Here is a 27,656-nt window from a genome sequence, read left to right as displayed (position 1 = left end):
CCCCCGTGGCCGCTGTGAGCCCGCAGAGTCATCCTTGGCCCCGTCCCGCCCTTGGGGAAGAATGGGCCCCTCTGTCCGCAGGCCCCTTCGACGTGCTGAGCATCCAGACGTGGCGAGGAGCCCGTAGGGTGTGGGGTCCCCTCTGCAGGGTCCTGCTTGTTGCCTGTTTCCGGCAGGCAGGGTGCACAATGGGTTCTCTAAGGACCGTTTCCCGCCACTGGCCCCATTGTCACTGTCTCCGCCTTCCTCCTCAGCCTTTCAGCCACATAAAGGGCCAGTGAGGTTTGGGACAGCCACAGCCCAAGGTCCCGAGGCTAAAAGCCCCCGGTTGGGGGTGTTCCAGGCCCCCTGGCCCTGTGCGAGCTGCCTCCTCTCACTCCAACCCCTCGGATCCTGGGAAAGAGATAGTCACAGCTGAAGGGCCAGGGGACCTCTGGGCTGAGGCCCAGAAATGGCTTTCCGTTCTCACCTGGGCCAGGGGTGGGGGTGGAGGCCAGAGGCCCTGCCCAGGCAGACGAAGCCCCCAGCTTTCTTTTTTTTTTTTTTTTTTTTTTAATTCTTTTTTTTTGAGACGGAGTCTCGCTATGTCACCCAGGCTGGAGTGCAGTGGCCGGATCTCGGCTCACAGCAAGCTCCGCCTCCCGGGTTCACGCCATTCTCCTGCCTCAGCCTCCCGAGTAGCTGGGACTACAGGCGCCCGCCACCTCGCCCGGCTAGTTTTTTGTATTTTTTAGTAGAGACGGGGTTTCACCGTGTTAGCCAGGATGGTCTCGATCTCCTGACCTCGTGATCTGCCCGTCTCGGCCTCCCAAAGTGCTGGGATTACAGGCTTGAGCCACCGCGCCCGGCCGCCCCCAGCTTTCAAGGGGGAAACTGAGACTGTGTGAGGGACACAGCTGTGCAGAGCCCACAAACACGGTCCTTTCTCCAGGTAGGCGGATATAGATGCCTGATAAGTGCCATGCTCTCTGTGGACACCTGGGGGGTCACCTCCAGCGCCGTCCTGGGACTTCCATGGGGCAGGCTGTCTGAAAGTTGCACGTGCAAGTTACCCTTTCACACACATCGCCTGCCTGCCACAGGGCTGACGAGGACAGGCGTCATGCACTGCGGGGGGTCCTCCCACCTTCTGCCCCTCCTCAGGTTCCTTGCTGCTTCTCCTCTCCCCAGAGTCCCAACTGGCATGCTGAGGGCTCACACACAGGACCGCTCCTCTGGGGCAGCCAGCCTCCAATAACCCCTGGACAACCTCCACTTTTTCATCTCCAGCCCTGAGCACTTCCTGGGACCCACAGCCTTACATCTACCTGCCCCCAGCCCAAACACCCACAGAGAGTAGAGGAGGAGGTAGCCCGTGTGCCCTCCCGCACCGCCTCCTCCACTCCTGTCTTGGGGAGGCTTTCCCATGGGCCGAGCAACCCCCTCACCTTTGGCACCTGCCCTGCTTCTCTGGCCAGCTTTCTACAACCTCCCCTTTTCGGCCACACCCAAGTCCACCTGTTCACAAACACCTGGGGTGGGCCCTGGCCGCACCCTGGCCTCTACCCACCTATCCCAGGAAGTGCCTGAGCCCTGCACCTACAGACCCTCCCAGAGAAAGCCCTGGCTTTGCAACCAGCCATCTTCTCATGAGACACAGGCAGACGCAGGGCCACAGGAGCACCATGGTGCCCCAGTGGGTCTTGGAGCATTAGGCCAGGGGCTTCATGCCTGCCCTGGGGAAGGGTGGCCAAAGTGGCATGGGAGATAGGGAGATGGTGTGGGTGAGCACATGGGCAGGAGCTACAGGAGCCTGGGGCCTGTGGATCACAGACACCTCCAGTCAAGTGCCAATTCACACAGGCACAGGTGGCTGGGGGTTGCCCAAAGACCAAGAAGCAGAGTGCCTGGTGTGGACGTGAGAGGAGTGGGAAGGCCGGGCATGGGGCTCACGCCTGCAATCCCAGCACTTTGGGAGGCCGAGGCGGGCGGACCATGAGGTCAGGAGATGGAGACTATCCTGGCCAACATGGTGAAACCCAGTCTCTAATAAAACACAAAAAATTGGCCGGGCGTGGTGGCATGCACCTGTAATCCCAGCTACTCAGATGGCTGAGGCAGAGGAATCACTTGAACCTGGGAGGCAGAAGTTGCAGTGAGACAAGATTGCGCCACTGCACTCCAACCTGGGCGACAGAGTGAGACTCAGTCTCAAAAAAAAAAAAAAAAAAGAAAAGAAAAGAAAAAAAGATGAGTGGGGAGTGCACACTAGAGCCAGTTAGGTACATTCATCCAATAAGCTTTTCCCCAGTGCTTCCTAGGTAACTGCTCTAGGTGCAGGAAACAATGCAGGCAGCAGGACAGGAATGGGCTGTCAGCTCCCCCTAGAGCTCAGTGTACACCCTTCCTTTCCTGGGAGGGCTGTTCCAGGCCCCCAGGGGACAGGACACACTGCGCTGGGTGGGGCTGGTGCCAACATGTGGGCAGGCCTGTGAGACACTCTGCATTTGGGGGCTGTGGTCTGGGGAATGCCCGTGTCTGGAAGCAGCCTCTCTCCCTGCAAGGGCTCCCGGCCCCAGCCACGGATACTTAAGGAAGAGCCAGGCCAGGGCGCGCACAGGCAATCGCCGACATCCGTGGCTGTCCAGCCCTACCCTGGGTGTGGAGGTCGTGGCCCAGCTGCCTGACCCAGAGCTCGGCTCTTCCATTTGCACCTCCCACCCCCGGCTTCACAAGGTCACCTCCAAGAACTCGGTCTTTTTGTGTGTTGTTTTCTGGAGAAGGAAGGTGATCTCCCAACTCCCGGGGCTGTCGGCCTCCCCTGCAGCTGGGCAGGCGCCAGAGGCCCCCCACCTGTGACATCCGGCTTTCCTCCCACCACACTCGCCTGAGAGCCAGCATCTGTTTTCTTGGGCTTGCTCAAGCTCTCCTCCGTGTCAGCCCCTCCTCCATGCCCTTCTCCCTCAGACCCCACCCCCCATCCCTTTCCCGCCCACTGGGGTTCATCGCTCAGGCTGCAGGAGGGATCTGGAAGGACGTCCTCCAGGGGTCTGGCTGGCGCTGGGTGTCCGAGTCAGTTGAGCGCCCCCCACCAGTCTCCCCGAGGCAGTTATGGGGGTGCTGGCGCCTGGACGATGTCTCATCCCCGGGAGCCGTTTTCCCACCGGCTCCCTGGGCTCCAGCCGCCCCACGCGAGCCCCCGTTTGCTTCTGGGGCCAGGATCGCCCCTCTTCCAAGGCAGGCTTCCCTTCCTTCCACGCCAAAGACGCGCAGCCACGTTTCCCTGGGCCTCTAGCCCGTGAGATCGCCGGGTGTATCCCGACTCCCGCCGGGACGTGCGCTCCCCCAGGGCAGGGCCTGCCTGTCCCCTTCCGCGGGTCGCCAGCAGCCAGCACAGGCCGCAGACAGCGGTCCGCAGAGCGGACCAACGGAGCCGACCCTCGCAGGCTTGGAGCGGAACAGGGCAGGGCAGAGCCCGCGAGGCTGCCGCTCGCCGGAACCCGCGGGAGGGCAGCCGGGCCGGGCGGAGCGCACCGCGCGACGGACCGACCGCGCGGGTTCTGCTGGCCACTTCCGGTGTCGCGCGGCGGCTCCCGGCAGGAGGGGAAGGGCACACCGCCAGCTCCGGGCCAGGCTGCGAAGGCCGCGGACCCGAGCCGGGAACGACCTTGGGCGGACGACCCTGAGCCGCGCGTCCCGCAGCCATGGAGCAGGACGACCCGGCCGAGGCGCTGACGGAGCTACGCGAGCGGCGGCTGGGCGCGCTGGAGCTGCTGCAGGCTGCGGCCGGCTCGGGCTTGGCGGCCTACGCGGTGTGGGCGCTGCTGCTCCAGCCCGGCTTCCGGCGCGTGCCGCTGCGGCTGCAGGTGCGGGGCGGGACCAGGCCGGGGGCGGGGCCGGGTAGGGGAGCGCGGCTGCCGCTCAGGGTCTCAAGGTCTGGGCGGGGCCGGGGTGAGCTCCGCCCCACGTCGAGTGGTTCGGACCGGGAGCGGCCGGTGGACTCCCGCCGCCTCCCGGTCCAGGTGCCCTACGTTGGCGCGAGCGCGCGGCAGGTGGAGCACGTGTTGTCGCTGCTGCGAGGCCGCCCCGGAAAAACGGTGGATCTGGGCTCTGGCGACGGCAGGATCGTAAGTGCCCGTGTCTGGGTCTTCGCTGCCCCACACCCCCTACCTGCCGGCGGGCGCCCCTGCCCCCATCCTGGTTCCCACACTCTCGGTGCCCACAGGTGCTGGCGGCCCACAGGTGCGGCCTCCGCCCAGCCGTGGGCTACGAGCTGAACCCGTGGCTGGTGGCGCTGGCGCGGCTGCACGCCTGGAGGGCCGGCTGTGCCGGCAGCGTCTGCTATCGCCGCAAGGATCTCTGGAAGGTAACCTGGGGAGCCCTGGCCACCCGCTGACAGCCCAGGGTGCGGCTGACACCTGCCAGGGCTGGGGGCCGGGACTCGGAAGCTGCCGTTACCCCGTGCCCACCAGGCCTGTCCCCCGCTGGGGCAACTCCTCTTCCGGCAGGTGAGCCTGAGGGACTGCCGCAACGTGTCTGTGTTCCTGGCCCCTAGCGTGGTAGGTCCGGGGTTGCCAGCCCTGCTGGGAAGTTCCAGCCACACCCCAGGGTGTTTGCTGCTGAGGCTTGGGCCCGACCGGTGGGTGCAAGGCTTGGGGGCCCCGCCTCCCCAACTCTGCTGCTCTCTTCCTCAGCTCCCACTGCTGGAGGACAAGCTGAGAGCAGAGCTGCCTGCCGGGGCCCGCGTGGTGTCTGGGCGCTTCCCGCTCCCCACCTGGCAGCCTGTGGCTGTGGCTGGCGAGGGCCTGGACCGAGTCTGGGCCTACGATGTTCCTGGGGGTGGGCAGGCTGGGGAGGCCGTCTCCTCCCGGATACCCATCCAGGCTGCCCCCCGACCTAGTTCTGCCTCCGTCCTGGGGGCCCCTGTTTCTCAGGCCAGCTGAGTGTTCAAATACGATAAAGACTCTGTGGGTTGTATCCCGACTCATGTTTCGTGGGAGATGGGGTGGGAGGGCTCCATGCTGGCTGTGATGGGCTCTGCTCTGGTCCTGGGAGACGGGCTAGTGGCTGCCGGTCCTTGGATGCGGGAGCTTGGCTGGAGGCACAGCCCCCACTTTCCAGGGGTTCCCTGAACCTGCCAGCTTCCTCAGTCTCAGGATTTCTTGCTTGTACCTGCTCAGAGGGACCATGCTTAAGTGACCTGCCCATCTGTGGACGGGTCTGCCTCTAGTGCCTGAGGCAGCCATCGTCCTCCATTCCGGCCAGACCAGGGCCCTGGGGTCACACCGTGCTCCCTCTCGAGAGCCCACCTGCCCAGGTGCTGGTCCACGTACTCCTGTAGCTCAGAAAGTTGCTCTTCAGCCATCGTGGCCCGGACCAGCAGCTGTGCCCGCTCCCGTTCCAGCTCTGCCTGCCATGGTGGTATAAACCATGAGCTGGGGCACGGCGTGAGGAGGGGCCTGGGCCAGCCCTTGCCTCCTACCTGGGTGCTGCGGGAGAAGTCCCGGAGCTTCTGGTGGATCTGGGCCCAGGACGCAGCGTCCAGGCCCCTGTGAGGGGAGAGGAAAGGAGGAGTGGTTTCAGACCTGTGACGGTGCTGAGTCAGGTTCCCAGAGCCAGGAGGGGACACCTGGGAGTGAGTGAGGGAGGCGTTGGCCCCCCATGCTCCTGTGGCCCAGCCTAGGCCTTGGAGCCATCCGTGTGTGGGGGCAGCCCGGGCCCAAGGGGTCTGCTGGCTGCTCAGGGAGGGCTAAACCTCAAGGCTGGCCCAGACAGTGACCCCAGCGTCAACAGGGATGCCACCCCCACACGGGTGTGCCCTAAACCCTGGGAGATGGTCCTTGGGGAGCCCTGCCCATTGTACAGCTGCGAACATGGAGGCCCAGTGGCAAGGGCTGGCCAGGTCACCAGGCACCCTGCTCCCACCCCCCGTGTCCTCCAGGTCTCAGCGGAAACCTCCCTCAGGTGTGCTCTCTCTGATCCTCCGTGTTTAAGGCCTGCTCCACCTGCAGCAGCTCCTCTTCCCTCTCCTGTGATTATCAGTGTCCCTGGGACCCACGGAGGGACCCCAGTGTGGGGACGTGCCACTGAGTGTGTTGCTGTGACCAGACTCTGCCTGGCAGGGGCTTGGTGGAGCAACTGGGAGCCCCACGGTGCAGGTGTTGCACTCTCTGCCCATCCCCCACAAGTCTCCCTCACACCCATGAGGGCACTCACTGTGGCTCTGATGTTCCCCACTGGGAGGCTCCACCGGGTCCCTTCTGTGGGGATGAGAGCAGTGCCTCAGGCCCGCCGTGCTGCACAGGTTTGTGGTGGGGACATCTCAGTTAGCTGAACAAGGCAGGCCCCTCAGAAGCCTGGGGCTGAGGTCTCTTTTGAGCCCAGGATGAGGCCTGGGGCAAGTTCTGGGGCCAAGGCCAGTGTGGGTCAGCGGGTGGGTGGGGGAGACCTGGGCCTGGAGCTTCTAGGGATCTCTAGCCTCACCTGGTCCTCCCGATGGCTGAAGTCAGTGACCAGGGGCACAGGCAATGGTTCCAGGTCCAAGCTGGCTGCGTCAAAAATAGCTTGGGGGTTCCCAGGTGCCCTGTCAGCGTAGACCAGTGTCTGTCTTGGGCCACTCCTGCTGCACACCAAGCCTTTGAGACACAGGCTTAAAGACCCACAGATACCTGATGCCTCCCACCCCAGCAGGGCCCACCTGTAGGCAGCCAACAGCTCCTCATGCCTGCGGCTCAGATCCACCAGCCGCTTGTGGTAGGTGCGGGCAGCCCGGGCCAGCTGCTGCTCACGGCTTCGGTGCGCTGCCCGGATGTCCTCCAGAGTGGCCTCCAGGAATGTCCGGAGGGCCGTGGTGGCTGGCGCCTGGCCTGCACTGTCTGCGTGCTCCTGGAGGTGGCGGGCTGTGTCCGCATGGGGCCCACCCCCCATCTTTCCAACCATCCCCCCACCCCAGCAGGCTGAGTAGTGTGGATGCCCCGGGGTCTCCCTGAAGCTATCCAACACACCCAGGCCAGGCTTGGGCTCCCCAGGCCTCAGGGTGCTCCTGCAGGGCTCACCACCGCCTCCCGAGCGCAGTGCTGCAGCCGCAGGACGTACTCATCCTTCAGCTTCTTGAGCTGCAGCTGCAGCCGGGCGTTCTCGGCCTCTGCCTGGCGGAGCTGGCCTCGGCAGCTGCACAGCACCTGGGGTGGAGGCAGCCCTCATCCTCTGCCCTTGGAGTGGACCCCGGCTGAGTTTTTGGGGCCTCCACCCTCCAGGTCTCCAAGCAGGCAGGGCAGGGCCTCACCACAGCCTGTGTGGCCAGTTGCTGTCCAGCTGCTCTGGCCTCCTCTCGGGCTCCCTGCAGCTGCCGGCCCAGGGCTTCCCTGAGGACACAGAGGTGAGGCTCAGGCCCATGGTGAGGGGTTCTCTCTGCTCCGGGATGGGGCCCCAGGTGAGACAGCCACTCACACACGAGTCTCCAGTGCCTGCTGCCGGGCCTCCTGACGCTCCAGCGCCCACTTCACTTGTTTCTGCAGTTGCTCCTGGCCTCCCAGCAGCTGTGGGGTATATAGGGCTGGCTGGAGGAGACCCTAGGTTTGGAGTCCCAGGTGCTGCCCTCTCCCCTGAGCTAGGTGGCTACACACTCACGCCATTCCCCAGCCTCTGCTGCTCGTTCTCGGGGTTCATGGCATTCTTACGCTGCACCTGAATGGAACGGAAGGCAGGGAGGGCTAAGGGGTGGGTGAGCCCCAGTCTCGCTGAGGCCCCTGCTGAGGCTTCCCTCTGGCCTCTCCCAGCCAGGCCCTCTGTGTGCTCATGTGACCTGGAGTCTGCAGTCATCAGAGTGTCCAGGCACCTGGGCTTTGTGTCTTAGCTCTTGGGCTGGTGCCCGGCGGTGCATGGGGTCAGCCTCCACTGGGACCGCACAGCCCTGGCTGGTGTGATCTCCATGCAGCTCCAGCTCCAGCACCCGGCTTTCCAGTCGAAGGATCTGTAGGACAACTGGCATGAGCGGGTGCACCTGCCTGCGGGCCACCTGGGGGAGGTGAACATTCACCTGGTGCACGCTCAGGGACACGCAGCACTCACAGGGCAGGCCAAGACCCACAGATGCCACGTGCGTGTGCACACCCGTGCAGGGCACGTGTCCTGGGCCTGCACCCCTCTGTCCCCCATGCACTGAGGCTGGCTCACACGGCTGCTCACCTCACTCTTCAGCTGAAAGATTTCAGCCTCATGCTGCTCCTGTAGGCGGTGGGTTGTGATCTGAATGTCGACCAGCTCCTTGGAGATCTGTGGGTGGCCAGGTGAGAGGTGGCATCTGTGGAGCCCTGCTGGCACCCTCCCTCCTCACAGCACCCTGGGGCCCCACACCCACCTGCAGCTGCTGCTCCTCACTGAGCACCAGATGTGGTGGGACCTCTGCTTCCAGGCTGGTGGCCCACGCTGTGGTGCCCCCAGGAGCTCCTGGCAGCCAGTCCTTGGCTCGTAGCACAACCTGGGGAGGCACCGCCACCCATTCCCCAGGTGGGTCCCTGGAGCAGTGGCCCCATTCCCATGCAGTCACTGACCCCCTCTCCCTGCCTGGCTGAGCAGCAAAAGTCCCTCCCTTGGCTGAGATTAGACCCAGGCCTCTGGGGGAAGGGCAGACTCCAGCCCCGTGGCAGGAGTGGTGCGTCCCAGAGGACTCACGTTGTCCACCCGCCGAGGCGGAGGTCCAGGCCTGGGGCCTGTGGTGGCTGCGTGCTCCATAGGCGAGGGGACCCTGGCCAGCTCCGAGCCCGGTGCCGCCTCCACGCTTGGCCTCCCTATGGCGGCTGCTGCCACAAGCACTGCTGCGTGCGTTGCCAAGGCCTCTGTTGGTTCCAGGTGACTCCCAGGGCCCCGCCCACAGTGGCAGGCCAGACCTGTGGTTGTGGAGTTGGAAGGACAGCTCTTCCTCTCCGTGCCTCCGTTTCCCCATCTGGGGAATGCGGCCCAGCGCCCCCTGCACATTCCCTGTGCAGATGGAACCAGGTGCGTGAAAGCACCCAGCCTGGGCGCTGCGGACAAGCACGCAGAACGGAGCAGCAGCCTGCCCGCAGGATGCCCTGAGCTACACTCGCTGGACGCCTTCTGTGTACCTAGCAGTGCTGGCTGAGCCCCGGACGGGGAGGTATGTCTCTGCACCTCCGGCCTGAGAAGCGGGGCGCGCAGGTCCCAATCAGGGGCCAGAGAACTCGGAAACGACTGGCTCAGCCGGGGCGTTCCGGAGGGCTTTCTGGAGGAGGTGCCAGCGCCGGGCGCGGCGGGGTCGGAGCGCGCGCGCGGCGCCCCACCGGGCACGCGCACCCCCGGCGGCGGGCCTTGTGGTCTCACCGCGCGCAGGATCCGGGCCGGGCGGGGGCGGGGCGCGTCCGCGGAGGGGGGCGGTTGGCTGCTCCCGAGCCCGGCGCCGCGCTCCGTCCAGACCCCGTGACCGGCAGCCGAGGCCCCGCCTCCGTCTGTCTGTCCTTCGGGCCGTCAGCGCAGCAGTGCGGGTGAGGCGGGCGGCGGGGGAACGCGGCTGCCCGGGGTCAGGGGTCTTGCGGCGGCAGGGCGGGGGGCCGAGGGGCGGGGCCTGGCAGGAAGGCGTGGCCTTCGGGGACTGCGGCTCGGCCTGGGGGCGGAGCCGGGGCGGGTTGGGGACCGGCCGGGTTCCGCTCCTACTGGAGCCCGGTGCGTGGAATTCCAGGCAAGTGCCGGGGAGTTCCTGGGGAGCCGGGCTCCTCATTTGGCCCCCAGCGTGTTGACCGAGCCCGCTTCGCACAGCCCTTCCTAGAGTGTGGAGAGCGGGCCCCGCCCTGAAGGGGCACCGTGGGCTGGGGGGCTTGTTTTGGAGCAGGCACGGGCGGCCGAGCTTCGTGACCATGAAGGTCAAGGTCATCCCCGTGCTCGAGGACAACTACATGTACCTGGTCATCGAGGAGATCACGCGCGAGGCGGTGGCCGTGGACGTGGCCGTGCCCAAGAGGGTGAGGGCAGGCCGCGGGCAGCAGGGACCCCGCCGTGACCCTCGAGAGCCTCCCCTACCCCCCTGGCAGGAGCGAGCCCCCACGTGCAGTGCTCTCTGGGCGTCATTGGCGGCTGGGGTTCCTCCATTATCTCGGGGCTCCCTGAAGTTAGGGCGCCTCTGGCCTCCGCCCTTTCGCTGCTGCCTGGCGGTCTCCGCACGCGCTGGGCGCAGTCACCGCCCGCTGGGTCCCCGTTCCCTGGCGCTGCCCCGGGCCCTGGCCAGCCTGGGGCAGGACCTGGCGCCCCGATATGGAGGGGGTGGCCCACTGGGACCGTCTGTGTTATCGTCACTCCCGTCCCTTTCAGCTGCTGGAAATCGTGGGCCGGGAGGGGGTGTCTCTGACTGCCGTGCTGACCACCCACCATCACTGGTGAGCGCCGGCGGGGCCGGGGAGGCGGGAGGACGCCGCCGCCCTGTCCCACCCCGACCTAACCCGGCCCCCGCCCGCCCGCCCGCAGGGACCACGCGCGGGGAAACCCGGAGCTGGCGCGGCTGCGTCCCGGGCTGGCGGTGCTGGGCGCGGACGAGCGCATCTTCTCGCTGACGCGCAGGCTGGCGCACGGCGAGGAGCTGCGGGTGAGCGCGCGCCCCCTGGAAGGGCGGGGAGGGCGCCCCGGTTCGGCCCGCCCTCACAGGTCTGCGCGCTCCTCCGCTGCAGTTCGGGGCCATCCACGTGCGCTGCCTCCTGACGCCCGGCCACACCTCGGGCCACATGAGCTACTTCCTGTGGGAGGACGACTGCCCGGACCCACCCGCCTTGTTCTCGGGTACCCGCAGCGCAGAGCGTGCCCACCCCGCCTCCCGCCGGCCCCGCCCCATCTGCTCTGACCCGCCCTCCCCCGCCAGGGGACGCGCTGTCGGTGGCCGGCTGCGGCTCGTGCCTGGAGGGCAGCGCCCAGCAGATGTACCAGAGCCTGGCCGAGCTGGACACCCTGCCCCCCGAGACGGTGAGCGGGCCTGGGCCCTCCCCTCCTCTCCCGTGGGCGCAGGCCCCACGCTCCGCACTTGCACTGTGCCAGGGGTGCAGAGTGAATGCCCACCTGAGGGCAGCCGGCGAGGGGAGGCCAGGCCAGCGGCGCGAGCACTTTCCCCGCGCGCTCACCGAGCGCTCTTCCTCCAGAAGGTGTTCTGCGGCCACGAGCACACGCTTAGCAACCTGGAGTTTGCGCAGAAAGTAGAGCCGTGCAACGACCACGTGAGAAACAAGCTGTCCTGGGCTAAGGCACGGCCCCTTTCCGGCCTCGGCAAGAGGGTGGGGGGCACAGGCTTTGGGGGGCTTTCAGAGAAGGCCCAATGGTGACCAGGGCCTGTGGTCACTCCAGAAGAGGGATGAGGATGACGTGCCCACAGTGCCGTCGACTCTGGGCGAGGAGCGCCTCTACAACCCCTTCCTGCGGGTAGCGTGAGTATGGCTGTCGTCCCGGGGCCTCCACCGTCACGTGGACCCTTAGGAAGGCATCTGGGGACCGCGTGTTGGGCTGAGTGAGCATCTTTGGCTCGGGGGAGGCTGCTTATTAAGTGCCTTCCCGCCCGCCCCCGCCCCTCGGCACCATCCTCCTGCGTGGGCAGTGGGCCCTGCGTCTCACTGCACTCCTTCCTGCAGAGAGGAGCCGGTGCGCAAGTTCACGGGCAAGGCGGTCCCCGCTGACGTCCTGGAGGCGCTCTACAAGGAGCGGGCGCGCTTCGAACAGGCAGGCGAGCCGCGGCAGCCACAGGCGCGGGCCCTCCTTGCGCTGCAGTGGGGACTCCTGAGTGCAGCCCCACAGGAGTGACCCATCCAGACCCTCACAGGGCTAGGGCCTGCGTCCCTCCTCGTGACCTCAACCAGGTGGACCCGCGCGAGGGCCACCTCTGGAACATTCTTTGAGGCCCTGGCCAGCCGTTTGCGCAGCCTCGGAGTGTGCGCCTCGGCAGGCTTGTGCTTCCTGGGTGGACACACAGGACCACTGTGCGGGGCTGTGCGGGCCCCGAGACCTGAGTTTCTGGGAAGCGGGGCGCATGGGGCTTCTGAATTACAAATAAAGCTTCGAAAGGCCGTTCTGTGTTGGCAGATGTGCCAGGAGAGGAGCCGTTTCATAGGCATGTTGAGGGGGGGTGCCTTTATTAGACAGACGCTGGGAGACAGGCCTGGCAGGGACCTGGCGGGGGATGACACAGCTAGTGATGGCTGCCGCTTCGTACTTGGCTTGCTTTGGACCACTGCCTCGTAACAGTAACCCCTGCTTTCCAGGGGCCCAGCACCCCCTCTTGCCAGGGTCCACACACAGGGTTGTGATGGGACCACCCCTGCAGGTCCAGCTCTGTCTCCTACCTTCTGCACAGAGCTTCAGGGGAAGCCTCCAGAAGTCAGGGGTGGGAACGCGTCTTGCTCTTCCTCAGGCAACCCCAAGACAGGCTGAAGCCCCTCAAGCACTTGGGTGCCCGACTAGCAACAGCAAGGGCAGCACCTGTGGGCCTCGGCCCGGGGCCAACGAAACAGGCTGTGGGACCTCAGGGACCTTCTGCTGCCTGGGCCACCCCACCTGGGCAGAGCCAGCGGGGAACCCAGAGGCACCCAACTGGAGGTGATGGGGCAGCCGCGGGTCCTGGCCAGTGCTAGCTCCTGCTTGGGTCCCAGCACACCCTGCAGCTCACTCACAGTTTTTGGGGGAGCCCTGGGGTCTTGGGGCATGTGGTTCCACTGTCACGCACACGCATGGCCTCCTGGGAGTCCTGGTCCTGCAGCCCCTACCACCGGATGCCCAGGCCAGTGTTGGCCTTCTCCACGGCGTGGTACTGCGTATGCAGCAGGCGGCCTGCACACTCCGAGTCCGTGCCCTGCAGCCAGTGTGTGTACAGCTCCTGAACCCCAGGCGCATCCTCGGGCATCTCAGCCCGGACCATGCCGTACAGTCTCTCCACGTGCTGAAGGAGCTCCCTGCTGGGCCTGTCTGGGGCCTGGAGCTGGCCCCCGCCGTTCAGGCAGCCTGTGGGAGAGCAGACAGGACACATGGGTCACAGCCTGTGCCCCAGCGGAGCCTCCTGACCACCTGGGAGCAGGGAGGTGACCGGGCCCCTCTGTGCCCCACTTCCTCCCACTCCCAGCCTGGTAGGTGGTGGCCCACAGCTCTGGTCCCAGAAGGGGCCCTCGTGTCCTGTCCCTCACGGGAGCTACCTGAGGGGCAGGCCATGACCTCTACGTAGTGGTAGGGGCAGCGCCCGCGTTTGAGCCTCTGCACCAGGTTCTGGATGTTGCGGAAGCCGTACGCCATCGCGAAGTGCAGCAGCACCTGGCCCTCCTTCTCCAGGGTCACCTCCTGGAAGTCCTTGTTCCTGGGGGGCACAGGTGGGGTTTGTCTACATGGCACACCCACCAGGCTCCTGCCCACCTGGAAGGGGAGGCCTGCTGGGCTTCAGGGGATGACCGGGCAGCTCCCAGGGCTCTCTCCCTCTCTTTCGGGCAGGGGGATGGACAAGAACGGAGAGAGGGTGGAAAGCTCACTGCCACGAGTCCAGAGGGGACCTCACCTCCAGCTTTGGGCTCCCTGTCTGTAAAACAGGCCTCCCTCCCCAGGGATGGCTGTGAGGCCCTGGCCCTCCCGCCTGGGATGTGGTTGCATGCCCTGCACCAGACACCCACCACCCTTGCCCACGCTGGCCTCTCGGGCTCAGGGTCACCATCCCCCACGATGGGCCGACTGAGGCCTGGAGGGCTTAAGTGAAGTCTCACCCTGAGCCCACCAGGAGGGCCCTGCCTGGGCCCAGGGTCCCCTCCAAACCCTGCAGGCCGTCCTCCACCCAGCCCATCTCTGTGGGAGGACCCCGGGTGAGGCAGCAGCCCAAGGAAGGCTGGGGGCTGTGTGGTCGCTGTGCCCAGAGATCTGGCCCATCCCACTGACCTCAGGGGTTTGTAGGTAACCTCAGCCACGTGGATTCCAAAGAGCTCTCGGGCCGCGTGCCGGAACACGTGCTCCAGGTAGCCCCCCGAGCCCCCTCCCCAATGGCTGGTGGGCTCCTCTGCAGAGGCACCGCTGCACCTGGCAAGGAGGGAGGGGCCTCAGCACCGCTGGGGCTGCTGCCTGCCAACCGCCGGAGCAGGGCCTGTGTCCCTCACACATGAGCGTTTGCATTTCCAAGCGGGAGACAAGTCACAGGCACAGAGGAACAGCTCCAGTGTCCCCGGCCATCACAGGGGCCCCGCCATTTTTTTCTTTCTTTTTTTTTTGAGATGGAGTTTCACTTTTGTTGCCCAGGCTGGAGTGCAGTGGCACGATCTCGTCTCACTGCAACCTCCACCTTCTGGGTTCAAGCAATTCTCATGCCTCAACCTCCCAACTAGCTGGGATTACAGGTGCCCACCACCGCCCCTGGCTAAATTTTGTATTTTTAGTAGAGACAGGGTTTCATCATGTTGGCCGGGCTTGTCTCAAACTCCTGACCTCAGGTGATCTGCCCACCTCGGCCTCTCAAAGTGCCGGGGTGACAGGCATGAGCCACTGCGCCCGGCCACTCAGCCACTTCTGAGGTGGGGCAATGAATGGGGTGAATAGATTTTTGTTCATTTTAATTCTCAAGGGTTGCTGTGATTTTGTATATTAATTATTTTTGGTGGGGTAAATAGATGGTAATTTGTGCTTAATAATTTTAGTTGAACGATGAGGAAGAATGTAAAGACCGTGGATATAATAATAGGAGGTCGCGTGGATGTGTCTAGTTGAGGCATTTCACTGTAGAGAGAGATTATTTCTCTCAGTCTTTAACTTAAAAGGTGAATGCTGGGGCAGCTGTACCGTGGATCTGTGGAAATAGTGGATAGAGGGCTTATAGAGTGGAGGTGTAGTAGATATCTGGGGTGAAAGTACAGCTTTATGGAGTAAATACAGGTCGCCAAGATGGGCTGTGGGGAGGCAAGCCCAGAGCAGGGGGATGCTCTCCCCAGAGGCGGTGTTAGAAGCTAAAATAACAGTTCTTGGTGGCGGACGTACGTACAGGCTGTCCAGAGGGGCTGCTGCCAGGTCGGGGAGCGAGACGCCCTCTTCCTCCAGCAACCTGAAAACTTCTCCTGCAAGGAAACCGCAGCACAGACACTCTTCAGCTGAGATCCCAGCAACAAAGTCAGAGAACATCCTAGCCGCCTGCGTCCCTAGCCATCTGTACTTTGGCCCCAGAAGGCCCCGAATGTCCACCCCAGCCCGTGGTAGGGAGGCCGGGCCTGGTCACTCCTGAAGCCTCTCTGGAGGCCACCTGGTCCTGCCCAGATGGACACTTTGCTCACCCAGTGTCCATCTGTCCAGCCTCTTGGGCAGTCTGCTTTTCTTTTCTTTTTTTTTTTTTTTTTGAGATGGAGTCTCACTCTGTCACCCAGGCTGGAGTGCAGTGGTGCGATCTCAGCTCACTGCAAGCTCTGTCCTCCGGGAATCAAGTGATTCTCCTGTCTCAGCCTCCCGAGTAGCGGGGACTACAGGTGCGCTACCACTACTCCCAGCTAATTTTCGTATTTTTAGTATATACAGGGTTTCACCATCTCGGCCAGGCTGGTCTTGAACTCCTGACCTCGTGATCCACCTGCCTCTGCCTCCCAAAGTGCTGGGATTACAGGCATGAGCCACCGCACCCGGTCGCAGTTTGCTTTTCTGCCTCACATTGGGGAGACTGTGGGGCTGCTTGACTCAGGAATGGGGTGACTAATGGGAGCTGAAAGGGCTGCACTTGACAATCTCTGCCCACCTCCAAAGACTCATTTCAGAGCCAGCAAGGAGGTACTACTGAGGGCCACTTGGCCGCAGGTCCCCGAGACAGGCCAGCTGCAAACGGGTCCACCTGGCTCCAAGCGGAGAGATGAGGGTACGCGCATGCGTGCAAGCCCCCAGGCTCCAGCCAGAGCCCCCGCAAGCAGGATCCTGGGCAGTCGCCACCTGTGCTTGGGGCTCAGGAAGCAGACCAGGAGGCTCGAGGGCTCTGGGCCGCATGGCGTGACCGCACCTGTTGTGAGGACACAGTCCACGTCCCGCGTCTGGTGCTCCTGGTTGAAAAAGTCGGGTCTAGAGGCTTCCAGCTTTTTGTCATAGCAGGGCATCACCGTGACGTGGTAGATCTTGTCAGGAGTCAAGCGCTACGAGGGAAAACAAACACACGTCTCCCCAATCCCAGCAGTATGGTGGCCGAGGCGTGACCTGGAACTCAGCCATCCTGCAGCCAGGCCAGACCCCGAGGGACAGTGAGCCTCACTCCATTTCCCAGGAAGCCTCCTGCTGGCTCTGCGGACGTGCCCCTGGACAGGACAGGCCCTGGCTGCGACAGAAAACGACACTGACCCGTTCCCAGCGTGCCTGCACTCCCTAACAGCCAAGTCCAAAGGAGGAGAAGTGGCCTTCCCGTAGCTCAGGCCCTCTCGCTGCACACCAGCCGGGGAAAGGGATGTCACGGGGGAACCAAGCAGCCCCAGCCCCAGGTGAAAATCCGTGTTTTCAGGCGGGAGGTGCTGTAGGGGACACGGGCGCTCCAGGCCCAGGCACCACCAGGGCCGCCCTCACCCTCTCCCGCCCCCCACTGGCTGAGTGTCGTCAGGCTTCAATCCCGCGGGGCCTCAGGTGGGGGTCGTACTGGGCACCCTTGTGGACCTGGTGGCTGGGGCTGCCCGAGGGCCTCCTACTCCCTCAGCCTCAGGCCTGGCTGCCTCTGCGTGAGCAGAGTGAGCAGCTTTGGATCAGAACATGGCCCTGTGCTGCCCGGCAGGAGAGGAATGGCCTGAACTAGGAGGGAACAACGGTGGAGGTGTGCTCGGGAAGGCCACACACCAGGGCGAGGACTCTGTTTCCTGCAGCCTCGCGGCAAGCAGCCAGAATAGTCACTTCTGGCCGCTCCCCAGCCTGAGCCTGGGGTGGCCAAACGCCGTTACCTGCTGCTGGGCGAAGAAGTCCTTGACCAGGGAGCCCATGACCTGCTGCGGGGACCGGGCGGTGCTGATGTGGGGGAGGATGAAGCTGCCGTGCGTCTTCTCGGCATAGCAGATCCAGCCTGAGGCGACAGGGGCACACGGGGCTGGCGGGGGCGCACGGCGGCCCCCGCACCCACAGGCAGCAGCACGACATTCTGGAGGTGGGCCCACTCATACAGGAGATCATGATGACACTAAAGAGTGCTCGTTCCTGTTCTCCCCACCACCACGTGGAGCTCGGCGTGCACGCAACACCGCCTAGGGACCTGAGGTGACTGCGGGTGGCTCCCGAGGGAGGGCAGCCCCTTCTCCACAAAAGGCTATTTGTGCCAACATTTCTAACCCGTCCTGCGAAACCAGCTTGCGTCTCCACTCCCTGTCCCCCGCCTTGTCATCCGTGTCCATATCATGGCACATTTTAACTTAACTCGAACTTGACTCTCACACCACCCGCACCATGAGCACACCTGGGCAGGCGGAGGCCAGCAGGGGCAGGGCCTGTCTGCAGTCGGCCTGTCCTCGGAATCGCCGCACAAACTCTCGCTGGCTCTCCAGGAGGCTGAAGTGCCTTGAGAAGGCGGTGTCGAAGACAAAGTGCACCCCTGGAAGGTGAAGGTGGGTGCCTGGCTAACCCCGCGCGGGACGCCCACACGAGTACTCGCCTGTGCGTGGACCACCGTGGTGCTGCTGGGGGATGTGTGTGGCACCCGCTTCCCGTGCCAAAGTCCCGGCCCCACTGTGGGGACCTCCTTAAGCCGCGTTGCCTCGGCATCCCCTGCGAATGCAGGGCTTGCTTTCCCACCCCAGAGGCAGGGCAGCCGCTCGGCAGCTCAGTCCTCCACCCTCCCAGCTCCTTAGCGCGGCTGGTCCAGGGAACTGCCACGTGCGCTGCTCCCGGTGACCCTCCCTAGGGCACAGCTGGACGTGGCCTGCTGGACTGGCCCCTCGGACCCTGAGTGTGCAGACCTGCCACAGTGGCCGCCCCTCACACACGGCAGGACTCCTGGGACAGGCCCGCCAGCTCCAAGCCCAGCAATTAGAACTGCTTGGTAAACCTGCCTGATGGTGCCCTGGACTCCAGCAGAGGCACCAGCACGTGGGTCCCTCTGTCTCTGCCTGACCTGTCATTCCTGCCTTGTGTAACCCATGGTCGGAGGACGGCCTTCGGACTCACTGTGCCCCACCTGCCCGTGATCTGTAAGTAAAAATCTTTGAACTTGCTTCCTCTTCCGGTGGGGACGAAACCCACACCTTCCACCTGGAGAACCACGGGCTGCCCCAGGCCAGGTTTCCCCTGAGACACCAGGTCAGTCTCCCAGTGCCAGAGCACTGCTCAGACACCAGCTGGACGTGGGTGTGGGTCAGACAAGAGCCATGGGGCACCTGCCAGTGTCAACAGGTTTCCAATGTGAGGGACCCGGGACACAGTTGGATGACAGGCAGTCTGCCGGGTACAAAGCACACAGCCCTGCCTCACTGGGAACGAAAGGACTGGACGTGGCGGTTACCTGTGAAAGGCACACAGTAGCCATGAGGTCCAGCCCCTTCATTCCCAGTGAGCCACCGGGCACAGGAGCCTGGTTAGCTGGGGGCTCTCAAGACACCCAAGCCCAGCTCCAGGCACACAACCGAAGTCCGCCGAAGCTGGCCTTAGCTGAACCCAGCAGAGCCCCGGAGAGAGTGCCTTAATATCATCAGCTAAAAAGTACAAGGAGTTGGTCAGCCCCAACTTACAGAAAGTGCACAGTCAGAATGCAGAAGTTTTCTGTGAGAAGGCGCTGCTCTCAAATGTCAAATCAAAACTTCACGCTGAGGTCACAGAGGGAATAAAGTTTCTGTAGCACTGAAGTTCAGGGCTGGGTGGCATGTCAGTGACTCAGAGGCACGAGGAGCCTGGGCTCACTCAGACGCCCCCTTGGTGTGGAGTGGCAGTGTTACCCCAGGTTCAAAGCCTACCTATTTTTTTAAAGAATGAGGTTAATTTCCTGGCAGTGTCTGTAGGATTCAGCTGAAACCGTGCAGCCAGCGATGCTCTAGACTGTGGCGAGACTGAGACTACAACTAGCCTCTGCTGACTGGGCGCCGCCATCTGCAAAGCAAGGGGAAGACGCTGCTTACTCTGCCGGCCTTATGCTGATTCCTGGTGGCCAGAGCTGCCCGGTGAGATGCCGTCGGCCGTGGAGAGGGCATGCCAGCTCTATCAAGAGTGTCTTTTTTTTTTTTTTCCCCACACAGAGTCTTGCTCTGTTGCCCAGGCTGGAGTGCAGTGCTGTGATCAGAGCTCACGGCAACCTCTGCCTCCCAGGTTCAAGGGATTCTCCTGCCTTAGCCTCCTGGGTAGGTGGGATTACAGGTGTGAACCACTGTGCCTGGCCAAGGATATCATTTTTTTTTTGATGGAGTCTCGCTCTGTCACCCAGGCTGGAGTGCAATGGCATGATCTTGGCTCACTGCAACTTCTGTCAGTGATTCTCCGGCCTCAGCCTCCCGAGTAGCTGGGATTACAGGTGTGCGCCACCGTACCTGGCTAATTCTTGTATTTTTAGTAGAGACGGGGTTTTGCCATGTTGGCCAGGGTGGTGTTGAACTCCTGACCTCAGGTGATCTACCCGCCTCAGCCTCCCAAAGTGCTGGGATTACAGGTGCAAGCCACTGCGCCCGGCAAGGGTGTCATTTTGATGTATATTTAGAACCTGAAGTTCCGGGCCTGACACGTTCACCACTGGCACCAACTGACAGGTAAATCACCGAGATCCCAAGCCTCAGAAAGGCAGGTGCCACCTGCAGGCGGCACCACACAAGCTGCCCTTGGCAAAATGCCTCGGCTGCTGGGGTGGATTTCAGGTTAAAGCAGAGTCCTCCGGCCGCCCACCACTTACTTTGTTAGCATCTAGAACCTTCTTCAGCTCTTCATGGCTCTGCTGGGTGATAAGCACGGTCTCTGCAGAGGTGATGCAGCCGCTGCACGCCAGGCAGTCGTTTAGGGAGACCTTGGCCTTCTCCAGCCTCCGGGTCCCGCCGTCCTACAAGGGAGAAGAACTCGGTGCGCACGGCAAGCCCCCTCTGCATGAGGACGTGGAGCCAGAGGATAGTGGAGTCCAGCTCATAACCAACAACCAACATGGCTGCTGGCTGGGCTTGTGTGCTGCTTAATTTTTAAAAATTAGACATGTATTACAAAAATGCACACACACGTTCTAGAGTTTCATAATGCCATCAAAGTCTACTTTTTGGTACGACTTGGTTAGTGCATCAGAATCACAGGAATAAGGCTTGCCACTGGTTTCTCAGCAAAGCAGCTGCCACCCCGCCCACCCATGGGGTCCTGGACAGGTGCTGGCCCCGGTGCACACTCACGGGGCTGTGGGGCAGGGAAAAGCTGAAGGTGGGCTCTGAAAGGAGGAGGCAGGAGAGCTGAGGACAAAGATGGGAGGGGAGAGCAGAGGGAGGAAGGCTGGGAGCCTGGCCCCCCATTGGCAGGGCAGAAACAATTGTCAGACTCGGCCAAACAGATGCAGGAACGAGGTGTTCCAGTGGGGACGCTGGGACATCCCTCAGTCACTTTTCTTAGATGCAAAATGCACGAAGCTTGAGCTCCCCCAACTCCTCCTGCAAAGGCAGGAATGGTTTGAGCAGGGCCAGGGGTGCTGCAGTGGCCCGGAACGCAGCCAGAGGAGCAAGGCTACTGGGTGGGAACCCCTCACAGCCCCGCTCTCTGCTAGGCCTGTGTGTCATGCAAAGTCACAATCTGAGCTCACCCTGTATTCCTACATTGGTTCTGCCTAAAGGCACAAACCGACAGCCGGGCCCACCAGCACCCCAGCACCTTCCAGGGGTTCCCTTCGTTTGTGGGCCAGGCCCCCAGTGCTGGGCTGGAAATCGTCTCGGTGCAGTGGTTCATGAGATCAGGCAGATGTTTTTTAGAGTTCAAATGGCAGACAGTCAGGTGAATTTTAACAGTTTCTTTATCTTTTTGAGATGGAGTCTCTGTCTCTCAGGCTGGAGTGCAGTGGAGCAGTCTCAGTTCACTGCAGTCCCTATGTCCCGGGTTCAAGCGATTCTCCTGACCTCAGGTGATCCACCCCCTGCCCTGGCCTCCCAAAGTGCTGGGAATACAAGCGTGAGCCACCACGCCTGGCCTGAATTTTAACAGTTTCATCAGGATTTTATCACTTAGAGAGGAAGTACTATTCTTTAAGGATAAGGGGTCTGAACTAGAAAATCTTACATGGTTAGAACTAGGGGGAACAGGCAGACAGGATCTACCATGTCTGCAAAAGAGCCCTTCTGCTGAGCAGACCAAGCTTGTTGTTTGGCCTGGGTGCTGCTCATTCACCTGCCCAAGGCACCCTGACCCCCAGCCTCCCAGATGGCAGGTGAATTCGACCAGTGGAAAAGGGCTGGTAAGACGTGGAGCGTTTCAGCGTCACCGCTCCGAGCTGGGACGAAGCAGAGAAAAAAAGTGTTTCGGACCAGCCAGGCAGGAGAGATGGTGGAGCAGCCTCCTGTGCCTTACTTGGTTAACTTGGAAGTAGCTCCCGTCATCTTCTATGCGAATCTTGGCCACGCCACTTCCCGGTCTTTTTTCCACTTTGACAGGCTTGATGCATTCCTAGATCAGGAAGAGACCCCAAGTCAGGGCCTGTGAGTGGGCAGAGGCTCCCTGGGAGGCCAGGTCTCAAGAATGGCTGCCCAGCCACATGGCATGAAGGCTTTGCCCGCAGCCATACACTCAGGGACTGAGGCTGGTCCCACCGTCTTCTTCCTGTCCCCCTGCTCTCACCTCAGGGAACGGGTTCCCAACATCCTGGGGCACTGAAGGTCCCAGTGTGCACGAAAGCCAGTGCTAATGGCGCCTGCAAACTACCCACCCGCGGAGACCACCAACGCTGACCTTTACCCTTCAGGTGAACGGGGGCGTGACTACCACAGAGGCCAGAGGGTTACACTGCCCATCGAGAGGACGTGTGCTTGGATCTGTTTGGAGATCACCTCCTGCCCAGTGCCCGGGAAACAAGTTCATTTCTCTCCCTTCTCCTTGAGAACCGTGTCAGCCCAGAAAGCCGCCTCCCAGCCCGCCTCTCGCCCTGCTCAGCCCTGGCCCCGCGGAGCTGTTGGACATGGACAGGCAGGCGCACCCAGATAAGGGCGCCTGCAGCCTCCCGGGTTCAAGGGTAGCTGTCCGGCCCACCTGGGCGACGTCAAGGACAGCTCCACTGAGGAGCCATTGCGGGGCGTCTAGCGGGCCGCCCCCACTGCCCTCAACTGAGGTGGGGTCCCCACCGCGCCTGTTTATGCGGATACAAAGGCTGTGGCTTGGGGGTCCTGAGGCCTGACAGGGCGCCCGTGCAGGGGAGGAGGCTCCGATCCGGGCCTCGCCGCGCTCCGGCTGCGACCCAGGGGTCGGGTTAGAGTTAGGGACGGGTGGGAGCCGCCTCCGCTGCCTCCCTGGGTTGGGCAGGTGGGCGCCAGCCAGCGACCGCTGGACCCTCCCACGCAGCCCGCCCGGAGAGTGTGGGGCACAGGAGCGGGCCGGGGGTCGCCGCCCTCCCTAGCCTCAGTTTCCCTGTTGGTAAGAAGCGGGCCGCAGTGTCTAAGGCCCCGCGCCGGGGTCGATAGAGACCCCGACGGCCCCCACCGGGCTCCCGGGATTCGGATCTTATTCCTCAGGGGAGGAAGTGGGGCGCAGAACAATTTCCCTCCGCGCGAGAGGGCACCGAGCGCAGCCTCGCCCCCGCCCGCCCAGGCCGGCCCACCTGAGACGGCCCGATGAAGTCATCCAGGTCCGTCAGCTGCAGCGCCCCACTGAAGGGCGACGCCATGACGGCCGCACTGCCGCCGCGCGGAGGTGTCGCCCAACGGCGTGAAACGAAGGGCCTGGTTCCGCCACGCTGCCGGAAAGCGCCTCCAAGGTGCATGCGCACCGCGCACCTCGCCCAGCGGCCGGCGCCCTCTGCTGACGAACCCGGGCGCTGCTGCTCCCCGCCCACCCCGCGGGAACCCGGGACCGACCCTTTCCCCCGCCTCCCGCGCGTCCCCGGCCCCGGGTTGGGTTGCAGGGGGCGGCCGGGCCAGCGCCGCAGCTCCGGCCCCGGAGTCTCTCCGCCTTCACAAGAAAGCGGAGGGGATCCTGGCTCCGTCCACTTCGTTATTGGCTGAGTACCTGCGGACCAGGTGCTCTCGGATGCAACCCGAGAACCCGGAACTCGCGTGGCAGGCAGAAGGCGCTCAGCTCGTGTTGGGGAATTCAGGCAGGGAAGAAAGCAGGGATGGAGGCAGGCCTCACCTTCCTGGGGAGCCGCTCCCAGGGCCTCCAGCACCCTTTTCTGTTATCTTGGAGATCAGTCTGGAAAAGTCCATACCCCTGGGAAACCCTGAAACAGGACTCTGCGGGCCGACTCGCTTTTTTTTTTTTTTTGAGGGAGTCTTGCTCTGTCGCCCAGGCTGGAGTGCAGTGGCGCGATCTCGGCTCACTGCAACCTCCGCCCCCTGGGTTCAAGCGGTTCTCCTGCCTCAGCCTCCCGAATAGCTGGGACTACAGACGCCCGCCACCACGCCCGGCTAATTTTTTGTATTTTTATTAGAGATGAGGTTTCACCATATTAGCCAGGATGGTGTCGAACTCTTGACCTCGTGATCTGCCCTCCTCGGCCTCCCAAAGTGCTGGGATTACAGGCATGAACCTCTGTGCCCGGCCCTGACTCACTTTTTTTTTTTCTTTTTTGAGATAGTCTCACTGTTGCCCAGGCTGGAGTGCAGTGGCACGATCTCGGTTCACTGCAACCCCTGCGGCCTGGATTCAAGCGATTCTCCTGCCTCAGCTTCCCGAGTAGCTGGGATTACAGGCACCTGCCACTACGTCCGGCTAATTTTTGTAGTTTTTAGTAGAGATGGGGTTTCACCATCTTGGCCAGGCTGATCTTGAACTCCTTACCTAGTGATCCACCCACCTCAGTCTTCCAAAGTGCTGGGATTACAGGCGTGAGCCACTGCACTCGGCCCCGACTCGCTTTTTAAGCCGTTGTTTGTCGTATGTCCAGTTACACGTGTAACGGCCAGTTTTATGGGGACTTTTGAAGAAATTCCTGGATCTAGGCTGGCATCTTTCCGGCCCGGGCAGGCTCAGCCCATGGAGATCTCACGGTGGTGACATCCTAGGCCCCAGCCTGTGCCACACCCTCCCCGGGGTTCTAGGCCCTGATTCCGACCACGACCACGTGTCCGCAGCTGGATGCGGCCTGGGCACTCCTGCACCTGCCTGCACCTGCCCGTGGGGTTTGGGCCACCAGCCTGTGTGGCCTCCTCCATCGCCTGCAGCTGCCCCTCTCGGCCAGACAGGACTTTCTTCTGCTGCCGCACGGAGGATCTTTCCCCAGCACCTGGGCCAGGTGGGCTTCCAGGCAATACCTGGCCGAGCTTGGAGATGAGGTGCCTGAAATATGTTCTATTAAAAATAGAACAGAGGGCTGGGCGCAGCAGCTCACACCTGTAATCCCAGCACTTTGGGAGGCCGAGGCGGGTGGATCACCTGAGGTCAGGAGTTGGAGACCAGCCCAGCCAACATGGTGAAACCCTGTCTCAACTAAAAATACAAAAGTTAGCCCAGCATGGTGGTGTGCACCTGGAATCCCAGCTACTCAGGAGGGTGAGGCAGGAGAATTGCTTGAGCCTGGGAGGTAGAGGTTGCGGTGAGAGCGCACCATTGCTCTCCAGGCTGAGCAACAGAGTAAGACACTGTCTAAAAAAAACCAAGAAAAATTAGCCAGGCGTGGTGGCACACGCCTATAATCCCAGCTACTAGGGAGGCTGAGGCAGGAGAATCGCTTGAACCTGGGAGGCGGAGGTTGTAGTGAGCCGAGATCGTGCCATTGCACTCCAGCCTGGGCAATGAGTGAAACTCTATCTCAAAAAAAAAAAAAAAAAAAAAAGCCAGGCATAGTGGCACGCGCCTGTAGTCCTAGCTACTCGGGAGGTTGAGACAGGAGAATCGCTTGAACCCAGGAGGTGGAGGTTGCAGTGAGCTGAGATCACACCATTGTACTCCAGCCTGGGCGACCAAGCGAGACTCCATCTAAAAGAAGAAAGAAAAAAATATGAAAGAAACTTAATGCCACTGCAATGCGGTGGAGTGGGTTTACAGAAAATGTGAGAGTGAGGAGGGCCGTTGAGATTAGGGGAAGGGTCTTTAGGCGAGCTTCCTCCTGCTGCTCTGGGTGGAGCTGCGGTGGGGGCTCAGCCCTTTGGGGGTTCTTCATTAACTCACAGATATTTCCCTGGAGCCCCTGGGCTCTAGTGCCAACCTCGTGCCTCTGGGCTCCCTGCTGTCGATTTTGCAAATTGTTTCATCATCATCATTAGCGAGTATTTACCATGCACTTCCCATGTGCTAGTCCCTGAGCCAGGACCTGGGAACCCAGGGCTTACGTGGATCAGAGAGGACATGAGGGCCGGCCGGGGACATAGGACGAGGCCGGCTGGACCCCAGGTTGCTGTGATGCTGTGACTGTGTGTGGGCACCCCCTTTCCCTGGGCTGGAAGGGGTGCCTGGTGGAGGCGTCTACTCTGGGGGCACCCACAGAACACCCTGTTGCCTACGGCCGCCCCCGGTTGTTGGGAGGGAGGCCGTGTGCTAGCATCCTCTTGCCTGTCTGGGGTCATGGCACTGGTGGAGCCGCGTGGTCCCTCCCCTGGGCTGGTGTCAGAATTTCACCCTCGGGAGGGATCATCCTGTGTCTGTCTCCTGAGGCTTCTGTAACAAATGACCACACGCTGGGGCGAAAGCAGCAGAGATGCATCCCCTGCTAGCTCTGGAGGCCACACATCTGAGGTCACAGTGTCATTTGCCATGCTCCCTCTGGAGGCTGCGGGGAGGACCCTTCCTGCTTTCTCCAGCTTCCAGGGGCTTCAGGTGTCCTTGGCCCATGACTGCGTCGCTCCAGCATTTTTTTTTTTTTCTTGATAAAGTATCTTGCTCTTTTCCCAGGCCAGAGTGCAGTGGCGTGATCACAGCTCACTACAGCCTCAGGCTCCCAGGCTCAAGGGATCTTCCGGCCTCAGCCTCCCAAGTAGCTGGGACTACAGGTGTGTGCCACCACACCCAGCTGTTATTTTTACTGTTATTTTTTATTATTGTTATTATTTTTTGAGACAGAGCCTCGCTCTGTCACCCAGGCTGGAGTGCAGTGGCGCCATCTCGGCTCGCTGCGACCTCCACCTCCTGGGTTCACACCATTCTCCTCCCTCAGCTTCCCGAGTAGCTGGGACTACAAGCGCCTGCCACCACGCCTGGCTAATTTTTGTGTATTTTTAGTAGAGACAGGGTTTCACCATGTTAGCCAGGATGGTCTCCATCTCCTTACCTTGTGATCTGCTGGCCTCAGCCTCCCAAAGTGCTGGGATTACAGGTGTGAATATTATCATTTTTTGAGACAGAGTCTCACTCTGTCACCCAGGCTGGAGTGCAGTGGCACAATCTTGGCTCACTACAACCTCTGCCTCCTGGGTTCAAGCGATTCTCCTGCCTTAGCCTCCTGAGTAGCTGGGACTACAGGCGCCTACCACCGCGCCCGGCTAATTTTTGTATTTTTAGTATAGATGGGGTTTCACCATGTTGGCCAGGATGGTCTTGATCTCCTGACCTCATGATTCGCCCACCTCAGCCTCCCAAAGTGCGGGGATTACAGGCGAAAGCCACCACGCCCGGCCCTTATTATTATTATTCTTTGAGACAGAGTTTTTTTTTTTTTTTTTTTTTTTTTTTTTTTTGGCCGGGCGCGGTGGCTCAAGCCTGTAATCCCAGCACTTTGGGAGGCCGAGACGGGCGGATCACGAGGTCAGGAGATCGAGACCATCCTGGCTGACACGGTGAAACCCCGTCTCTATTAAAGAAATACAAAAAATTAGCCGGGCGAGGTGGCGGGCGCCTGTAGTCCCAGCTACTCGGGAGGCTGAGGCCGGAGAATGGCGTGAACCCGGGAGGCGGAGCTTGCAGTGAGCTGAGATCCGGGCACTGCACTCCAGCCTGGGTGACAGAGCGAGACTCCGACAAAAAAAAAAAAAAAAAAAAAAAAAGAGACAGAGTTTTGCTCTTGTTGCCCAGGCTGGAGTGCAGTGGCGTGATCTCTGCTCACCGCAACCTCTGACTGCTGGGTTCTAGCGATTCTCCTGCCTCAGCCTCCCGAGTAGCTGGGATTACAGGAGTCCATCACCAGGCCCAGCTAATTTTTATATTTTTACTAAAAGTGGGGCCGGGTGCGGTGGCTCACGCTTGTAATCCTAGCACTTTGGGAGGCCGAGGCGGGTGGATCACAAGGTCAGGAGATCGAGACCATCCTGGCTAACACGGTGAAACCCCATCTCTACTAAAAATACAAAAAATTAGCCGGGCATGGTGGCGGGCGCCTGTAGTCCCAGCTACTCAGGAAGCTGAGGCAGGAGAATGGCGTGAACCTGGGAGGCGGAGGTTGCAGTGAGCCGAGATCGCACCACTGCACTCCAGCCTGGGCGACAGAGCGAGACTCCGTCTCAAAACAAAACAAAACAAACAAAAAAACGAGTTTTCACCACATTGGCCAGGCTGGTCTCAAACTCCTGGGCTCAAGTGATCCTTCCACTCAGCCCCCCAGTGCTGGGATTACAGAGTGAGCCGCTGGGGCCCGCCTGGATATATCTTTTGGGAGGCTGCCCTGCAGCCACCGCAGCCCTCATTTCCAGGTTCTTGTGGGACCCTCAGGAGTTGAAGGACAA

The 27,656-nt window shown here is 62.0% G+C and overlaps 4 protein-coding genes across 12 annotated transcripts; 2 read left to right on the top strand and 2 right to left on the bottom strand.

The window, feature by feature from the left end:
- Positions 1 to 2,983: 2,983 nt before the first annotated feature.
- Positions 2,984 to 4,953, top strand: FAM173A (family with sequence similarity 173 member A). Of its 5 annotated transcripts, XM_025370188.1 has the most exons (5): positions 3,509 to 3,845; positions 4,002 to 4,106; positions 4,205 to 4,345; positions 4,488 to 4,538; positions 4,674 to 4,953. In XM_025370188.1, exons 1-5 carry the CDS (start codon positions 3,684 to 3,686, stop codon positions 4,920 to 4,922), a joined length of 708 nt encoding a protein of 235 aa, XP_025225973.1. In that variant the 5' UTR covers positions 3,509 to 3,683; the 3' UTR covers positions 4,923 to 4,953. The 5 variants fall into 5 exon arrangements, 4 of the variants coding, with proteins under 4 accessions (XP_025225971.1, XP_025225972.1, XP_025225974.1 ...); XM_025370186.1 differs by having other exon boundaries at positions 3,506 to 4,106; XM_025370189.1 differs by lacking the exon at positions 4,488 to 4,538 and having other exon boundaries at positions 3,508 to 3,845.
- On the bottom strand, positions 4,948 to 8,712 carry CCDC78 (coiled-coil domain containing 78). Of its 2 annotated transcripts, XM_025370185.1 has the most exons (14): positions 8,653 to 8,712; positions 8,339 to 8,458; positions 8,167 to 8,253; positions 7,784 to 7,951; positions 7,603 to 7,665; positions 7,429 to 7,490; positions 7,265 to 7,343; positions 7,035 to 7,160; positions 6,677 to 6,864; positions 6,463 to 6,562; positions 6,196 to 6,275; positions 5,462 to 5,528; positions 5,289 to 5,385; positions 4,948 to 5,151 (listed from the first exon to the last, which is right to left on the bottom strand). In XM_025370185.1, the coding sequence occupies exons 1-14, from the start codon at positions 8,710 to 8,712 to the stop codon at positions 5,132 to 5,134; spliced, it is 1,317 nt and encodes a 438-aa protein (XP_025225970.1). In that variant the 3' UTR covers positions 4,948 to 5,131. The 2 variants fall into 2 exon arrangements, with proteins under 2 accessions (XP_025225970.1, XP_025225968.1); XM_025370183.1 differs by having other exon boundaries at positions 4,955 to 5,385.
- Positions 8,713 to 9,277: 565 nt separating this feature from the next.
- HAGHL (hydroxyacylglutathione hydrolase like) lies at positions 9,278 to 12,030 on the top strand. 3 transcript variants are annotated; one of them, XM_025370190.1, is made up of 9 exons: positions 9,278 to 9,479; positions 9,751 to 9,953; positions 10,300 to 10,364; positions 10,453 to 10,570; positions 10,653 to 10,761; positions 10,841 to 10,941; positions 11,115 to 11,216; positions 11,317 to 11,396; positions 11,598 to 12,030. In XM_025370190.1, the coding sequence occupies exons 2-9, from the start codon at positions 9,849 to 9,851 to the stop codon at positions 11,764 to 11,766; spliced, it is 849 nt and encodes a 282-aa protein (XP_025225975.1). In that variant the 5' UTR covers positions 9,278 to 9,479; positions 9,751 to 9,848; the 3' UTR covers positions 11,767 to 12,030. The 3 variants fall into 3 exon arrangements, with proteins under 3 accessions (XP_025225975.1, XP_025225976.1, XP_025225977.1); XM_025370191.1 differs by having other exon boundaries at positions 9,278 to 9,514; XM_025370192.1 differs by having other exon boundaries at positions 9,284 to 9,479; positions 9,821 to 9,953.
- A 40-nt stretch (positions 12,031 to 12,070) lies between these two features.
- On the bottom strand, positions 12,071 to 22,784 carry CIAO3 (cytosolic iron-sulfur assembly component 3). 2 transcript variants are annotated; one of them, XM_025370182.1, is made up of 12 exons: positions 22,667 to 22,784; positions 21,805 to 21,887; positions 21,427 to 21,522; positions 19,790 to 19,933; positions 18,867 to 18,999; positions 17,378 to 17,512; positions 16,872 to 16,990; positions 15,956 to 16,085; positions 14,963 to 15,035; positions 13,873 to 14,010; positions 13,149 to 13,306; positions 12,071 to 12,960 (listed from the first exon to the last, which is right to left on the bottom strand). In XM_025370182.1, the coding sequence occupies exons 5-12, from the start codon at positions 18,997 to 18,999 to the stop codon at positions 12,722 to 12,724; spliced, it is 1,125 nt and encodes a 374-aa protein (XP_025225967.1). In that variant the 5' UTR covers positions 19,790 to 19,933; positions 21,427 to 21,522; positions 21,805 to 21,887; positions 22,667 to 22,784; the 3' UTR covers positions 12,071 to 12,721. The 2 variants fall into 2 exon arrangements, with proteins under 2 accessions (XP_025225967.1, XP_025225966.1); XM_025370181.1 differs by lacking the exon at positions 21,805 to 21,887 and having other exon boundaries at positions 22,667 to 22,778.
- Positions 22,785 to 27,656: the final 4,872 nt, after the last annotated feature.

This window comes from Theropithecus gelada, chromosome 20, assembly GCF_003255815.1.
Source record: "Theropithecus gelada isolate Dixy chromosome 20, Tgel_1.0, whole genome shotgun sequence".
In the NCBI taxonomy this organism is placed as follows: Eukaryota; Metazoa; Chordata; class Mammalia; order Primates; family Cercopithecidae; genus Theropithecus; species Theropithecus gelada.
The sequence above is the reverse complement of the archived record's forward strand: the minus strand, read 5'-3'. Positions and strand labels throughout refer to the sequence as shown.

Coding starts and splice junctions, on each gene's coding strand:
- HAGHL (XM_025370190.1), top strand. CDS start 9,849: ATGAAGGTCAAGGTCATCCCCGTGCTCGAGGACAACTACATGTACCTG. Junction 9,954..10,299: donor ACGTGGCCGTGCCCAAGAGG/GTGAGGGCAGGC, acceptor CGTCCCTTTCAG/CTGCTGGAAATCGTGGGCCG. Junction 10,571..10,652: donor CGCACGGCGAGGAGCTGCGG/GTGAGCGCGCGC, acceptor CCTCCGCTGCAG/TTCGGGGCCATCCACGTGCG.
- CCDC78 (XM_025370183.1), bottom strand. CDS start 8,712: ATGGAGCACGCAGCCACCACAGGCCCCAGGCCTGGACCTCCGCCTCGG. Junction 7,161..7,264: donor AACTGGCCACACAGGCTGTG/GTGAGGCCCTGC, acceptor CCTCCACCCCAG/GTGCTGTGCAGCTGCCGAGG. Junction 5,386..5,461: donor ACTTCTCCCGCAGCACCCAG/GTAGGAGGCAAG, acceptor CATGGCAGGCAG/AGCTGGAACGGGAGCGGGCA.
- FAM173A (XM_025370186.1), top strand. CDS start 3,684: ATGGAGCAGGACGACCCGGCCGAGGCGCTGACGGAGCTACGCGAGCGG. Junction 4,107..4,204: donor GCTCTGGCGACGGCAGGATC/GTAAGTGCCCGT, acceptor CGGTGCCCACAG/GTGCTGGCGGCCCACAGGTG. Junction 4,539..4,673: donor TGTTCCTGGCCCCTAGCGTG/GTAGGTCCGGGG, acceptor TCTCTTCCTCAG/CTCCCACTGCTGGAGGACAA.
- CIAO3 (XM_025370181.1), bottom strand. CDS start 22,732: ATGGCGTCGCCCTTCAGTGGGGCGCTGCAGCTGACGGACCTGGATGAC. Junction 16,991..17,377: donor GCTGGCCTCCGCCTGCCCAG/GTGTGCTCATGG, acceptor CTGTCGCCTCAG/GCTGGATCTGCTATGCCGAG. Junction 13,307..13,872: donor GTTACCTACAAACCCCTGAG/GTCAGTGGGATG, acceptor TGTGCCCCCCAG/GAACAAGGACTTCCAGGAGG.